The sequence below is a fragment of the Alexandromys fortis genome, unplaced genomic scaffold, assembly GCF_014885135.2.
Source record: "Alexandromys fortis isolate MF-2015 unplaced genomic scaffold, M_Fortis_MF-2015_v1.1 scaffold_129, whole genome shotgun sequence".
In the NCBI taxonomy this organism is placed as follows: Eukaryota; Metazoa; Chordata; class Mammalia; order Rodentia; family Cricetidae; genus Alexandromys; species Alexandromys fortis.
The window spans coordinates 2,843,992-2,860,638 of NW_026068022.1; the positions used below are offsets into that span (position 1 = coordinate 2,843,992).

The following is a 16,647-nucleotide window of genomic DNA, read 5'->3' on the forward strand; positions in this document are numbered from 1 at the left end:
GATGAAATATCATTACACTAGGTCCAAAGTAATTAAGTTAGTCAAATTGAGCTAGGCATGGTAGCACATGTCTGCGTTTATTGCTCATGAGGCTGGGGCAAGAGGACCACCAATTTGAGGCTAGCCTGTACTACATAAGCAAGACCCTGTCTCATAGGGGAAAAAAACTAAATAAATTCTTATTATTTTCTTTGCCACGTAGATTATGCACAAAACTTGTGAATTTAGTGTTAGTAGTAAGTAGAGAAAAGTATAAAGAAAAATACCCTTGCCTTTCAAAGGTAATAGACTGTATTTTATTATTTCTGTTCCAGTTGTGACAGAGTGAGCTGTGATGGGAACAGCTGAGGGAGAGTGCATCTGGCTCACAGTTTTATGGTGCTGTCCATCGGGACAGAGAGGGAGGTCATGGCAGGAGGAGCCCGAGGCAGCTGGTCACAGTGACACACTCAGAAAGCAGAGCTGTGGAGGCTAGTGTTAGACTTGTTTGCTTTCTTAGATTCAGTCCAAGCACTTTGAATGGTGTTACCTGCTTTAGTTAGGTTAGGATTCTATTGCTGTGAAGAGACACCATGACCACAGCAACTCTTATAAAGAAAACATTTAACTGGGGATGGCTTACAGTTCAGAGGCTTCTATTATCATCATGGAGGGGAGCATAGTGGCACACAGACAGACATGGTAGCTGAGAGGTCTACTTCTGATTCACAGGCAGCAGGAAGAGAGCTATGTGGGCCCCTGACTTGAGCATTTGAAACCCTAAAGCACACCCCATTGACACACTTCCTCCAGCAAGGCCATACCTCCTAATCCCTGTCAAGTAGTTCTACTCCTTAATGATCAAACATACAAATATATGAGCCTATGGGAGCCATTCTTGTCCAAACCACCTCACCTCATTTATGGTGAGTCCTTTTGCCTCAGTTTCCCTAGATGATGCTTCACAGGTATGCTCAGAGACTTGTTTTGTGGTAATTTCCAATCTCATCAAGTATCAGTGTTTAACTGATACCTCAGGACATAGCACAGTGGCAGAATACTTGCTGATGTGTACAAGGCCAGTTTTACCCTCAAACCAAGAAAAGTTTGGGCCAATTGGTTAAGAACAGTAGGCACTCCTAAAGGTTGAGCCACCTCTCCAGCCCATGTCAAATTATGTAAAAATATGACGTGTTGCAGGAAAATGCCACTCAGCACTTTAAAGAAAGCATAGGGGCCCAAAAGACATTCACTGAATTGTAACTCTTTGAAAGCTGGTGGCTGGCAGCATCGAAATCTTCTCATCTTTTGTCTTCTTGTTTGTCCCCTCTCCTTCTCTTCTGAAGTGAGTTGTAGACTCCAGAGTTCCTCAAGGCAAATCACAAAAACCAAGGGTTCCATGCCCCCCCCCCCCCATGATTCTCTAAAACCTTGAGGGGCAACTCTTGCCCTTCTCCTTTCTCCCTGGCCTGGAAGGAAGGAGCACTGCATGAGAAGCCTTAGCACAGTCCTAACAGATGGGCCTCTCATCTGATGACACCTTTTCACCCAGTTCCATTTCTGTGTGGCCTACGCATAAAAGCAGACATTTTCTCCTGTGTTTCCTAGGGCTCCACGTCACAGGAAATTTGTTTAAATGCATGGGTTATGCTTGTAGGCTACAGAGATGGCTCAGCTGTCAAGAGTGTATACTGCTTTTCCGAGTGCAGTGTCTAGTGCCTATGTCAGGTGGCTTACAACTGCCAGGAATTCCAGCTCCAGGGGACCTTACATTGCCTTCTGGACTCTGCGGGTACCTACACTCACATGTGCACAGATACACACATACAATAAAAATAAATTAAACATTTTCTTTTTTGGTCTGTGTAGCCCTAGCTGTCCTGGAACTCTGTAGATCAGGCTGTACTTGAACTCACAGAGATCTGTTTACCTCTGCATCCCCTGTGCTGGGATTAAAGCCATTTGCCATGCCTGGCAAGCCTCGAATCTTTGTGCTAGCCTCACAGTTTGTTAACTTTTCCCTGAATCTTCATTTCTTTTAGTTTGACTGTGGTGTATATTCCCTGTATATACAGTTCAGGGATTGGCCTGGAATGTGGGCAGAATTTATGCATAGGTTTTAGATCCCCCTCTCTAGTTCTCCTTAGAATTTCCTGTCTTGGCTTTCTAGCTGCTATCACAGCCTTCAGGTTTGCCCTCAGGGGAAGATTGTAAGACTGGTGTGGGTTTTGTTAGAAATATGGATGCCTCTTGTACACAATGGGACGTGCTGGCTGGAAGCCATAGACAAAGAGACATTTACCAGACTAATTCTCCTTTTTTGAAATGCTAGTTCTTTCCCTGCCAGCCCTCCTGCTTTTCATTCTTCAGTGCTTTTAAATGGTTCCTGTTTTTTTTTTTAATTAAATTTTGTCAAGTTCATGGTTATTTACAGGAAAATTGATGTGGTGATATGAGCTACTCTGTCACGTTTTAAGCAAAACCTCTCTAGAGGGGCTGGGGCCTGGAGGCAGGGTGCTGACAAAGGAGGCAGACCAGTCTCAGGCCAGCTGTATTCAGAGCATCAGCCAGTTTGTACTCTGAGGGCCAAGAGGAGTCACCTGAGTAAAGTACAGTCACTGCACATGCACCACATGGCAGAAATGTTTTTTCCATAGAGACGCATAAATAAATAACAGTAGGCAGTTGTAATTGCACTCCTGTCTGCTAAGCTTGGGAGAAGGAAGCACAGAGGAATAATCCAATAACAGTTCTGTGTTTTTGAAGAAACTGAGGTCACAAGATTCTTGTTTGATTTCTTGGAGTTTTCTCGCAAGCACTCAGAAATCTCCTCCAACACTGTCTCTTCCCTCTCTCTCGCTTCCTTCCCACCCTCTTCTCCTCCTCCTCCTCTCTCCCCTTTCTCTCTCCCTTCCTTTCTTTTTTCTCTCTCTTTTTTTGGACAGGGTTCCGTGTACTCCAATCTAGACTTTAGCTTATAGTGTAGCTGATGACCTTGGTCCTCCCCACCCCTACTTCCCAAGTACTGGGTTACAAGCATATGCTACTGTACTTGGCTTCAATGTAGGCATCTAATGAAAGAAAAGAAGGGCTCAGAGGTTAACAGCGCTGGCTGCTCTTCCAGAGGACTGTGGTTCAGTTCCCAGCACCCATTTGGCAGTTCACAGCTGTCTGTAACTCCAGTTCCAGGGGATCTGTACATACATGCAGACAAAACACCAATGCACATAAAAATGAATAAATAAAAAGGAATCCTTAAAAATAATTTTTAAAAAAGGAAAGAAAATAATATTGCTCTAATTTGGGTCAGCACCAGCCTGGAAAGCGTTAGTTATGTAGTGGTGCATGTGTTTAGCATGCCCGCTTAGGCTGTTTATGGTGGGGTATTTCCTTCCCAAATTCAGAGAAATATTTGTAGCTGTCATCATGGCTTTTTTGAGTTCTGGAACTTAGAATCTGATAGAAATTGTGGTTCCCTTCTCATGTCTTCATAAAACCACTGTAGAGAACTCAGGGGTTCTTTGACACTTTCAACATAAGCCTCCCTTCCCCAGTTTAGGGTGATTTGATCAAGTTAATACCGACAGATCAATAGCAATACAAATATTATTTTGTTACTTGGCTTGGCCAAGCAGAAAAAGTGTACAACTCAGTAGATGTCCTAAGGTATGTAAGATTCTTAAAAAAATTAAGGTTTCCTGAAATTTATCTCTGTAGAGGCAGCTTCACAGAGACAAAGGAGCACCACACCCAACATTTAAATTGTTGTTAGAAATGGAATTTAGTTCTTAAATCTGTCGCTATTACGGGTTTTTTGTTTGTTTGTGTTTTGGTTTTGTTGAAACCCTTTGAAACAGAGTCTCAGATGTGGCTCTGGCTGTCCGTCCTCCAAGTCAATGTGTAGACCAGTCTGGTATCAAAATCACAGAGATCTGCCTGCCTCTGCCTCTCGAGTGCTGGGATTAAAGGTGTGCGCCACTATACCTTAATTAAAACTTAAGGTTTTTAATTTTTTTTGTACTTTATGTGTTTGAATGTTTTGCCTGCTTGTGTTTATGTGTACCATTTGCATGCAGTACCAGCAAATGCTAGAAGAGGGAGCCTGATCCCCTGGTTAGCCTCCATGTAGGTGCCAGGTCTTAAATCTGGGTCCCAGTGGAAGAACAGCCAGTGCTCTTAACTGCTGAGCCATCATCTCTCCAGCCCCCTGTTTATGTTTGCTATATATGTTGGGCAAAGAACTATCTGCCATTTCTAGAACAGCAGGAATTGATGGTGTGATGTCACATTCCCAGTATTGTTTGAATTTCTAGAGATTATACAGTAGAGTGACTAAGGTGCACGTGCACACTGGCTTCAGACAGTGATCTCTGTAGGCTTTCAGTTATTATTGTGTTACTGCTGCTTTTAAAAATGCAGCCCTCTATAAACAATAAAGGATTGAAGCATATCAACAAAAAGACTTCAGGTTTGTGAACTCCCTTTTTCTCTTATTTTACACTAAAAAAAAGAGAGTTTTATTTACATAAAATATATAAAGAGATTTGTTTATATAAATTATAAAACTGTATATGAAATACTAAAAAATTATGTGTTTAAGTGTTTTGTCTGCATGTATGTATGTGAACCTTGTGGGTACCTGGTGCCTGAGGAGGCCCCTAGAACTGGAACTAGAGTTATAGATGGTTATGAGCTGCTATGTAAGTAAGAATCAAACCCATGCCCATTGCGAGATCAGTCAGTGCTTTTAGACTCTCAGCCCTCTCTCCAGCCCCTGGTTCCACTCTTTACCACCTAGGCTGCTGTTTTTCCATATTCTGTCCTTTAAAATTCTGTCATCTGAGTGCTCATCTTGTCTTAGGGAAGCTTCATAGCCATCTTAGGATAACTTTCTCCAGAAGTTTTTAGTTAGAACAGTGATAGCCGCCCTGACCGCTATGTATGTTCAGGTATTTTATAGATTTCTCTCTGGATTTTTTAGGTAAGCTAGGAAGAAATGAGCTAACATAGCAAGTTTTGGGAGCTTAGAAAGAAGAAACAGTTATCTCCTCTCAGAACTGAGGTGGTTTAAAAATACCCTCTGAGAATTTTGACTGTAGTCAGGATCATTATGTCAGCTACTTGCTGCTTGATTACTTAATGCCCTGAGTTCAGGCCTGCCATGGGTGGATCTCAGCAGGTGCTGCTGAGAGCAGGGACTAGCTCTGCATAAGCTGCAGTCCTTTCTTGTAGCTGTCGCAGCTGCCTGCTATGGTGCTAGTCTTCCTGAGTGGAGATGAAGTGTATTTTGAGAGATGAAGTGCACTAAAAAGGAAAGTTTCAGAGGGATCTGTTGAGAAGAAGGAATTGGAAGATGAGAGAAATTGAAAGTGTGGTTGGTACTTGCTTTACTAACAGAAGGAAAGTTGTGTCTTGACAGAAGTTGAAAATTACGGACTTGGGCAAAACTCAGAGTGGATGAAAAAGATTTTAATTAGAAAACAATATGTCTAAGTAGAGTTTTTAGTTTTCTAAATAGGTGCCTTAGAATCCCCCCCCCCCCCGGTTTCTTGTAGCTTGGACTGGCCTCAAACTGTCGGCAAGATGACCTTATACTTAAAGTTTTTAAATTATTTGTATGTATGTATGTATGTGTGCTTATTTGTATGTTTACCATATGCATGCATTGCCAGAAAAGGACATCAGATCCCCCAGAACTGGAGTTAGAGGTGCTTGTGAGCACACTGTTGAGTCCTGACCTTGAATTTTGATCTTGCCTTCACCTCCAGTGTCCTGGGATAAAAGATGTGTACTATTTATTATAGCTGGTTTCATGTGGTGCTTTGTACATGCTAAGCAAACACTACCGACTGAGCTACATCTCCAGCTCTAAGAAAGAAACCTGTGAGATGCCTGGGGGATGATTTTTGGTGAGGATCTTTCTATCCTCAGGCCTGTGCCATCCAGTAATGATGAGCAGTGCATCTCCCTAATAATTTCCAGCCCCCACGGGTGCGGTGGGCACACCTGTAATCCCAGCACTTGGGAGGCAAAGGCAGGTGGGTGTCTGTGAGTTTGAGGCCAGCCTGGTCTAGATAGTGAGTTCAAGGCCAGCCAGGGCTGTCAGAGAGACAGTGTGTACACATGCAGACTAACTAGTATGCACACACAGGCTCCATGCCACTTTAGTCTCCCAAGCTCTGCGATTACAGGTGTATAACACTCAGCCAGTCTGTTTTAGAATAGAATATCATATAAAGTAAAGGTAAGTATTATTTTGTGGATTTTTTGTTTTAAGCAAATATTTATATGTGTGTGTGTGAGTATATATATACATACACATTTATACACATGTGTATGCATTTATTGCTTTGTGACATAAAATGTGTCTTGTTCAGGAGTCATGGTCAAAAAGTTTGAATAATACTGCTTTATTGTAATACTCTGTTATTTCATTTATTATATAGCATTATGCCAGTACATTCAGGCTTCTAAAGCCAGGGATGGTGCCAGCCCTTTCATTTCAAGTACGACTGAAGGTAAAAACAAAACAAAATTGAGCACACCCAGAGCTTTCCAGTTCTCAGTCTTTCTAAAAGTGGCATTTAGACTCTTTGGCCTTTTAACCATCTTGTGCCTTTTTGAGCAGTAGATTTATCAGATTTGTGTCTCTCTAGGTGGATTTTTGGCTCTTTCATTCCTCACTTTAATGTTATTACTTCAGCAGATGCTAGTGTTTTTACGAGGAGGCAGAAACTAAGAATTCTAGCAATTTCGGATGATTCTGAACTGATAAAGTACCCATTGATAGCATTCCGGAAGTCTTAATGTCTTTGTATTTTTATTATCACAGAAGTATATAACTTATTCTTAAAATGATATGCTTCTGCAATGTTTTCAGTTGATTTTAGGCAAATTAAATGTGACTTTGGGGGAGTGGGGGATGGGCAATCCAGTTTGATTCCTTGTGCTTTCTCCCTCTTTTACAAGAAAATTAACCAGTGGGCTTATAGCAGTGATTTCATTTTTGAGGGTAGTGGTGTCCGCTATTAACTACGCTATACTTTTTCAGCTCCTTATTGACATAGTAACTTTCGATGCCTTTCTTACTTAGGTGGCTGGCATACTAACCCCTTGCCTTCATTTCTGTGCCTTGCTGGACTGCCACACTTTGTGTTCCTAAACCTGTGATTTAAGGGCCTTTGTGGAGATTATTTGCTTCATTCTTCTTTCAGGAGAAAACTTTGAGCAGACGCCATTGAGACGAACATTCAAGTCTAAGGTCCTTGCCCGATACCCTGAGAATGTAGATTGGAACCCCTTTGACCAGGATGCAGTGGGAATGGTTAGTATTTATTAGCCATGTAATTATGCACAGTAGTTTATAGTAGGGTCATGAATCCTGGGGGTCGTAGCAGTGCTTCATCGAGTACTTGTTTTATTTTTTGGGGGTGTTGTGGCCTTATTTATGTTGGACAAGCACATCATTGAGGTATACCCCAACACTAGTAGTTCTTGAAGAAAGGATTATAGAACACATTTCTCATGATTCTGTATTTGATCAGTGTATTAAATTGGTAAAAAATTTCTATTGTGTCAGACAAATATATAATAGTGAGTCAGTGTGTGTATTGTATTAGTGTGGGAGAGCTTTTGGTAGATGGTGTCCAACACAGTAGATCTTGCTAACTGATATGTGTTCTGAAGAGGACAAGGAATGCCCTCACTACGTGTTTTCCTGTTGTCTTTTGCAGCTGTGCATGCCCAAAGGGCTGTCATTCAAGACCCAGGCTGATCCCAGGGAGCCACAGTTCCATGCCTTTATTATCACAAGGGAGGATGGCTCTCGGACATTTGGGTTTGCCCTCACCTTTTATGAAGAAGTGACCAGCAAGCAGATCTGCAGTGCAATGCAGACCCTCTACCACATGCACAATGCTGAGTATGATGTCCTTCGTGCTCCACTTGCTGATGGTGGAGACCAGAGTGGTATGGAAGATGGTGAAGGCATACCTGGAACCAAGCTGCAGCGCTTCAACTCCTATGACATTAGCCGGGACACGCTCTATGTCTCTAAATGCATCTGCCTCATCACTCCTATGTCCTTCATGAAGGCATGTCGGAGTGTGCTGCAGCAGCTCCACCAGGCGGTCACATCACCTCAGCCCCCTCCTCTGCCCCTTGAGAGCTACATATACAACGTACTCTATGAGGTGCCACTTCCACCTCCTGGCCGCTCGCTAAAGTTTTCTGGGGTCTATGGGCCAATAATCTGCCAGAGACCAAGTACCAATGAACTTCCTCTGTTTGACTTCCCTGTCAAAGAGGTTTTTGAACTGCTTGGGGTGGAGAATGTGTTTCAGCTTTTCACTTGTGCCCTTCTGGAGTTTCAGATCCTGCTTTACTCACAGCGTAAGTTAGTGCTCCATCCACGTGGGGTCCCACTTTCTCTTCACATATAGTGGGCCTGACCCTGAAGGTCAGGGTCAGATGTAGGCTTTACAGGTGGGAGGGGAATGGTTGGGCTCCCTAGAAGCTATCTCCCGATTGGCTATCATTATGGTCTTTTGGTAGGAATAGATCTAATTTGGGAGGGGAACACTGTCTTCACATAGCCTGCTGATTGGTGCTAAAAAGGGTTAGGAGGTAATGGTAGTGATATGTTCTGTCATTCTGTCTCCTCCTCAGGCTGACAGTAAGATCAAGGATTTCCTAAAGGATGATTCTTTTATATTGAGAAGATGAATTGTTGCTTCTTTCTGTTGTTTGTTATCTGAATTGTTTCTCTAAATGAGAGTTAAATCTGAATAGCAGATTTAGAAAGAATACTAAGGTAGATGAGAAAGAACAGTTGCTTACTGTATGAGTCAGACTGGTATCATAAATTTCAGTACATACTTACTGAGAGTGCACAGTGTTCCAGGCATTGTTTCAAGGGTGCTAGATAAAAGTGATAGAAAAAAAAATAGAAAAATATTCTTTCTGTAGTAGAATTTGTAATTTAATGAGACAAGAAGAGTTAATAAACAATGCAGAATGAAAGGGAGTTCAAGACTTTGGATAAAGATAAGCTAGAAAGATGATATTTGGGGAAGCAAAGTTCTGGTTGCTTTAAAATTTTTATTTTATTATTTTAAGTTTGTGTAGATGTGTGTGTTTGCGTGTGGGTATGTGCATGTGAGGGCACGTGCTTGCAGCGGCTAGAGACATCAGATTCCCCTAGAGCTGGAGTTATAGACAACTGTGAGGCACCTGATATGTCTGGGTGAAATTGGGCCTCTGGAAGAGCAGCAAGTATTTTTAACCACTAAGCCGTCATTCCAGCCCAAGTTCCAGTCGCTCTCTCTCTCCCCACATGGCTTCTCTGTGTAACAGCTCTGTCTTGGAACTCACTCTGTAGACCAGGCTGGCCTTGAATGCACAGAAATCCACCTGCCTCTGCATCCCCTGAGTGCTGGGATTAAAGGTGTGCGCCACCACCACTGCCTGGCAATAGAATGATTTTTTACAACACATTTTATTTTCATTTTGGATTACAAATAGAGTCTTTTTTCACCCACAAAGATTTATTTTGTTTTTATTTATTTGTATGTTTGTGTGGATGTTTGCATATATATGTATAGATGCCCATGGAGGCCAGAGACTTCAAGTTTTCTGGAGCTGTGGTAACAGGCAGTGTGAGTCTGATGTGGGTGCTGGAAATCAAGCTTGGATTCCCAGGACAAGCAGTATACTCTCTTACACTGAGCCATCCCCAGCTTCCTGAACTAGCAGTATACTCTCTTACACTGAGCTGTTTGTTTGATCAAGATCTCACTGTTTCTCGGTCTGTTCTAGAACTAGTATGTAGCCAGACTGACCCAGAACTTATGTGCAACTTAGTCTTCCTGTCTCTGCTTCCCTAGTGCTGGGATTACAGGCACCATCTGTCACAGGTTGTAGACTATTTTGATTTGAAGAGCACATACCCATCTAAAATAAACAGCTACTAGTTTCAGTTAATTTCTTGAGGTGCTGCTGGCCTGATGTTAGTAAATCTTCCAGTTTTTCATATGAACCCAGGCTTTCTTAGGTGAAATCTCTAAATTTTAAATGATGGCAACAATGCTGTTAAGAAACAGTATAGGCGGGCTGGGGAGGTGGCTCAGTGGTTGAGAGCATTGCCTGCTCTTCCAAAGGTCCTGAGTTCAATTCCCGGCAACCACATGGTGGCTCACAATCATCTGTAATGAGGTCTGGTGCCCTCTTCTGGCCTGCAGACATAGACACCGACAGAATATTGTATACATAATAAATGAATAAATATTTAAAAAAAAACAGTATAGGCCAAACAAAAGCATCTGTTGATGAATGGCTCCTGAGGCTTCCTTCTGTAGTTTCTGATGAAAAGTACAGTCCTCCTGTGTGTGGTGGCACACACCTTTAGTTCCAGCACTTGGGAGGCAGAGGCAAGTGAATCTTTGAGTTCGAGGCCAGCATGGTCTACAGAGCAGGTTCCAGGACAGCCAGAAGAACTACACAGAGAAACCCTGTCTTGAAAAATCAAAAAACAGCTTTCTGGTCTGTGGCAGACTGCTCATGTGGTCCAGTGGTGGTCCCATAAAATTGTCACCGTCACAGCTTTCCTGCTTTGTGCATATATACTGTGTGGCGTGTCCTTGGGTTGCATTTCTAAGAACAAGTTACAAAGATGTGTTCATTTTTTCTTAGTGTCTCTAGTTCCAGTGGGCTTTGAGTTATCTCCTTTATTAGAAGTAACTGCCTTTACAGTTGCCTGGAGCTCAAGCGTTAATAGTTGAGGCTTATGGGATGCTATGGCAAAGGAGGTGCTGATCTTGTTGTTGGTACTAGTGTACAGAAGAGGGTTTGTGTTCTTGTCTCCTGGAGAGGCATATGTATGCTTCACACTCTGGCTAGGGCAGGGGACGGGAAGCTTGTTGTTTTGTCTTCAACACAGTGGTTCACCTTAATCTGCTGCTATTTCAGCCAGAAACTACAACTCTGCAGTTACTCGGTTGCTTCTCCAGTAGCAGCCAGGCCAATCATACTGCAGTGTGGCGGGAATTCTGTTCCCACAGGGAAGCTCTGTCACTGGCCTGACTGACTCTGTTGCTGCCAGCTCAGAATGATTGACTAGCGACTAGCTAACCTTCTCTCTTCGTTAGTTCTCCCCTCCGCCACTCAGAATCCCTCTAGCTCTTCAGACGCTCTCTGATGCTCGGATTACTTTCTGTCAATTAGTTGCTAACTCAGCCTCCTGACCCATGGCTTATTTTATTTAACACAAATACTAACTTGGGGTTCACAGTGTGATTGAATATTTCCAACCAAAGCTCTTTGATTTTCTTGTGGTTAAAAAAAGGAAAGGCCCGCTGGGCGGTGGTGGTGCACACCATTAATCCCAGCACTCAGGAGGCAGAGGCAAGCAGATCACTGTGGGTTTGAGGCCAGCCTGCTCTACAGAGCTAGTTCCAGGACAGACTCCATAGCTACAGATAAACCCTGTCTCGAGGGGAAAAAAAAAAAAAAAAAAAAAAAAAGAGGAAAGGCCCCTGCTTGCTCCCTTCTCTCCTTTCTTCCCTTTCTCCCTCCTTTGCTCCATTCCATATACCATATACCCAATCTTGAAATGGTGTGTAGAATATCTATTCAGAATATATGTTTCAATGCCAGTATTGGCAATAGTAGAACTGAATTTAAATAATCATCTAAAGGTTTTTCTCCTATGTTTTAATATCTTTTGATTCATCTTTTGGATTTTTTAAAAACTTTAAAAAAAATTATGTGTATGTGTGTTTTGCCTCCATGTATGTATGTTCCCTGTGCATTTCTGGTGCCCTCAGAATACAGAAGAGGTGTTTGTTACCCTGGGACAGGAGTTAGGGATGGCTGTGAGCTACCATGTGGGTGCTAGTAACCAAACCTGGGTCCTCTGCAAGAGCAACCAGTGCTTTTATCTACTGAGTCACCTCCCAGCCCTTTATCATTTGGATTTTAGAATACATTTTTTTTTCAGATGTCTGAGAATCGTTGACTATAGCTTTCATTTGTAGATTTTTTTTTTTTGGTTTTTCGAGACAGGGTTTCTCTGTGGCTTTGGAGCCTGTCCTGGAACTAGCTCTGTAAACCAGGCTGGTCTTGAACTCACAGAGATCCACCTGCCTCTGCCTCCCGAGTGATGGGATTAAAGGCGTGCGCCACCATCGCCCGGCTATTTGTAGATGTTTTGAAAGCAAGTAATAAATATTAAAATATTGAAAATAGAAGAATGACCATCATCTGGAGAATTATTAGACTTTTTATTAGTAATACTTACTAGTAGTGGAGGACTGGACTTCATGGTACTTGTCTTAGATTCCAGCACTCAGGAGACAAAAGCAAATGGGTCTTTGTGAGTTTGAGGACAACCTGGTCTACATAGCAAGTTTCAGTTCAGCCAGAGTTACATAATAAGACCATTAAAAAAAATGTACCAGAGTAAGGGGTGAACAATCTGGAGTTAGCTCACTCTTTGGATACTGATGGTCAGCCTGGGCTCTCTGTATTTTGTGTAACTTTAAGATTCTCACAACTCCCTCTTCATATTGATAAAATTCTAGAGTGGATTACAGAATAGAGGAGAGTGCTATTCTTTATTTTATTTATTAGAAAAGATACAGTTGAGACCGGTGTACTAGAACTTCACGGTGCACCCATGGCCCTTCTTTGGGTGTGCCTAACTCCAGTGTCTGTGTGTGTGTACTAGCCCAGAAGGTCTTTGGATCTACTTTTTGATTTTAATTTTTTTTTAATTGCTACACAAGCCTTGTGCATTGGTGATTAACTAAGTTTCTAGTGTCTCTCCCCTCTGCCCTCCCTGGGAACCTGGCCTCTCCTCATGCCTTTCTGGTAATGAGCGCTCACCGTGAACGCTGTCCAGGCCCACCCTCAGTCACCTGTCATCTCAGTCCAAAAACGTCCAAGATCCTTAGGACCTGTGTGCCAGGAACTGGGGATGAGACAAATGTATCAAACTGAAGATAAGTGGGACCTATAATTAATTTGCTGTTAGTCAGTTTCACAGGCTAGCTTAAAGCTCATGGCAGTCTTTTGCTTCAGCCTCAGTGCCAGCATGAGCCCACCATGCCTAGCTAAACTCGCAGAGTTGTATTAGTGTGCAGTAGTGTCTGAGTGGTAAATGATCTTGTTTTGCTCTTTGGAGAACAGAATATACTGACCACTGTTCTTTTTGTTTTAGCCTTCCCCACCCCAACTTCAGAGAGTATACTTAACATATTCTGGAGTAGTAGCTAGAGAAAGATGCATTTATTGTTTCTATTATTAAATTTTATTACTAGCTGAACCTGTGTGTGTGAGGGGGTTGTTTCAACTGTGGTCTTCCAAGGTAAGAGTCACATGGCCCCTGGGTCAGATGGATTTTATTGGAAGTTTGAGCTTTCTTTATAAGAAGCAAGTGTTCATTTGACTGCTTTGCTGAGTATGCTTCTTTTTTCTTGACCTAGATTACCAGAGACTGATGACCGTGGCGGAGACGATTACAGCTCTCATGTTTCCTTTCCAGTGGCAGCATGTCTACGTCCCCATCCTCCCAGCTTCTCTCCTGCATTTCTTAGATGCTCCTGTTCCGTACCTGATGGGCTTGCATTCCAATGGCCTCGATGACCGGTCAAAGCTGGAGCTGCCTCAGGAGGTGAGAAGAGATGTTGAATTTTAGGTCACTGGAGGGACACGAATTCTGGGGTGAAGACAGGGAATATGAATAACTTTTCAGGAAAATGTACAATGAACCTTTTGTATCATATTTAGAGGTTCTTCATATCTGAAATGTTCATTGTGTTTGTATATCTTATTAATTTTATTAATTGCCTTATTTAATAACATTTTTTTCAAACATTGTGTTCCCAGTTTTATTGCCGTCTTTGGCTTGTGTACATGGGACAAGTTCTGTTCCATTTAGGACTCTTTATCGTCATTCTCTGTTGACTTCCAGTATGTGAGTGTTTGAAGTTCTGGGAAGCCAGCAGTTTTCTTACTGGGACTGTTTGAGGAATTGCAGTTTGTGTGAGAGACTCCAGCATTCTGTGTTCTGGCTTCTCCATCACTAGAACAGCCTTTGCTCCTGTGTCCAGCCTCTCCGTGTGGTCTGCTGAGACAGTGGATTGAAGAGTACCAAAGTGTCCTTCCTAAGCAGTCTGTGCTCTCAAAGCCTCATTCACCCAGGCTTGCCCCCTGAAGGGCATTTATTTTTGAGGGCAGTTACCTAGTTGGGTGTTTTCAACCCCAATTTATAGCAGATAACCTCTGTGGAAGTGAAGAGCTGTGAGCCGCACTTTTGAGAAGAATAGCCCATTACACACTATGAGGTCAGAGTGATGGTGTCCTTGATACACAGTTGTTCTTGTTTTCCCATAATGTGTGTCCATATTTTGTTTTGTTTTGGTTTTACGAAAACTAAGAAGAATTAACTCACGTTTTATTACCCAGAGATAATGTAATTTAGGTTTTTAGTTGCTGTCTTTATACTATAAGACATCTTTAAACTCTGTTGTTAGAAGGAAGCATTGAGGCAGATGAGGGACATTGATGTGGGTCTGTGCGAGGTGGCATCAGGACATTGAGGTGGGGTAAGCTTGGTTTATAAAAGGGACTTTCTATAGAAGGACAGAGAGCGTTCATTTCTTAGACCCTCAAATTAGAATTCATCAGTTGCAGCCGTATCTTTGGCTGTCAGAAGTCTTTAAAAAGCCCTTTGTTCTTTTTTGCACCAACACATGATCTCAGCTGGCCTTGAGCAAATGAGAGCCCTAGCTGCTCTTGTGAGGCATCTTTTGTTCTGGCTTCTCTTTGGGGTTTCATTGTCTGAAGCCACAGCCATGCCAGAAAAGTAAGCTTGAGAGCATTGGAGCGAAGAAGGGGCTGTTACTCTTTGCTTGTCCCCTTTTCTTTCCTCTCCTTCTGTCTTTCCCCCCAGGATCCTGTGTGCTGAGGTCTCCTTCAGTGATGAACTCAAAGATGCACTGAGGGGCAGCTGACTGGGATTGGGCCTGGGAACTCAGGTTAGCAAAGGGCTTTGTGACCCTCCAAAGGAAGAGTTTGGAGAGTGTTTGGGATGTGGAGGACTTGTGAGTTTACTTCCTTAGACAGTAGCTAAGTCTTCCCATGACCCCTTTAAACAAGGCAGGGGTAAGTGGAGGAGAATGGGTCGTAGAGCCTTCTTTCTTTCTTTCTTTCTTTCTTTCTTTCTTTCTTTCTTTCTTTCTTTCTTTCTTCCTTCCTTCCTTCCTTCCTTCCTTCCTTCCTTCCTTCCTTCCTTCCTTTCTTTCTTTTGCCTTCAGTCAGTCTGTCTTTCTTTTTTGTTTTTTTTTTTTGTTTTTTCTTTGTGGCTTTGGTGCATGTCATGGAACTAGCTCTTATAGACCAGGCTGGCCTCGAGCTCACAGAGATCCACCTGCCTCTGCCTGAGTGCTGGGATTAAAGGTGTGCGCCACCACCACCCGGCTGGAACTCGCTCTTGTAGACCAGGCTGGCCTGCCTCTGCCTCCAGAGTGCTGGGATTAAAGGCGTGCACCACCACCGACCGGGGGCCTTCAGTGTTTCTGACAGACCTTTTATCTTCACAAAGCTGTCACACAAGTGGCAGCCCTTTTCTCAGCTCAAGACAGGGATGCTAGAGTAGTTGGTCATAGGTTTATGAATTGTTTCGGTTGGCAGCCCCACTGTGTTCTGAGAGGAGACAGCATAAGACTGTTTTATGAGCCTAGAAATGAAATGGCCTTTTTCATTTTGTCTTCTCATCCTGAAGAGTCCAGAGCAAAGAGAAAAAGCAGCAGACTGGACATGGCCAGGGCTGGGGAAGCGGGGTTGGGAGAATAGTGCTTTATGAGGAGGATGAGGAGCAGTGGGAGCAGCCTGTCAGCTGGAGCAGGCCTGAGAGTCTAGGGTGGGGGTGAGGAGGTCCAGGGGGCTAGTGTGGAGACTTTGAAATGTGTAATGGGTACATGTGAATGGGAACTGAAGGAGCCTGGAGGCTATCATGAACTTTGATATGCTAGTAGCCACAGGTATGTGTCAGTGGAGAGCCATATGTCCCTTCTGTCAGAGGTAAGGGAAATGACTCCTTTTGATTGATGAGAGCCTGTTTTAAAAGTTCCTGAGGAATGTTGACTTTTATTTAACCACCAGATATCCTTCTATAGTAGCTTGAATTGGGCCAAGACTCTCATTTCTGGATTTATATACTGCCTGAGACCTAATACAGGCAAAGCACCCATACAAATAAGTAAATGAATAAAAAAATACTTAGGGACCCTCTCTATTTGACTCACAGCATTGGGAGAGAAGTCACCAACCTTATTGGGTAAATCTAGTTATTTTTGTTGCCTGTGAAGATACTGCTTTCCCCCTCTTTCTTTTAAAGGAGTAAGAGGTGAAAATGCGTGCCTCTCATTCTGTCAGCTGTGTGCAAGGGCTCTTGACTAGTTAAATTGGTTTTCTTTTTATTTTCTTTTTTGATGACTTAGCCTAATAGCATTTATTTATTTATTTTTTTCTATTTTTAGTTTTTCAAGACAGGGTTTCTCTGTGTAGCCCTGGATGTCCTGGAATTCATTCTGTAGACCAGGCTGGCTGTAAACTCAGAGATCCGCCTGGCTCTGCCTCCCCCCCCCCCCCCCCCCCCCCCCCCCCCCC

General features: G+C 43.0%; 1 protein-coding gene across 4 annotated transcripts in view; it reads left to right on the top strand.

Moving 5' to 3' along the window:
- The window catches only part of Dennd5a (DENN domain containing 5A), a 71,076-nt gene that overhangs the window by 22,034 nt on the left and 32,395 nt on the right, over window positions 1–16,647 (top strand). For all 4 annotated transcript variants that reach the window (XM_050163294.1, XM_050163295.1, XM_050163296.1 and 1 more), the window contains exons 2-5: window positions 6,426–6,497; window positions 7,194–7,303; window positions 7,713–8,370; window positions 13,461–13,648. In XM_050163294.1, the coding sequence (XP_050019251.1) occupies window positions 6,426–6,497; window positions 7,194–7,303; window positions 7,713–8,370; window positions 13,461–13,648 (1,028 nt within the window). The remainder of the gene's footprint in view (window positions 1–6,425; window positions 6,498–7,193; window positions 7,304–7,712; window positions 8,371–13,460; window positions 13,649–16,647) is intronic.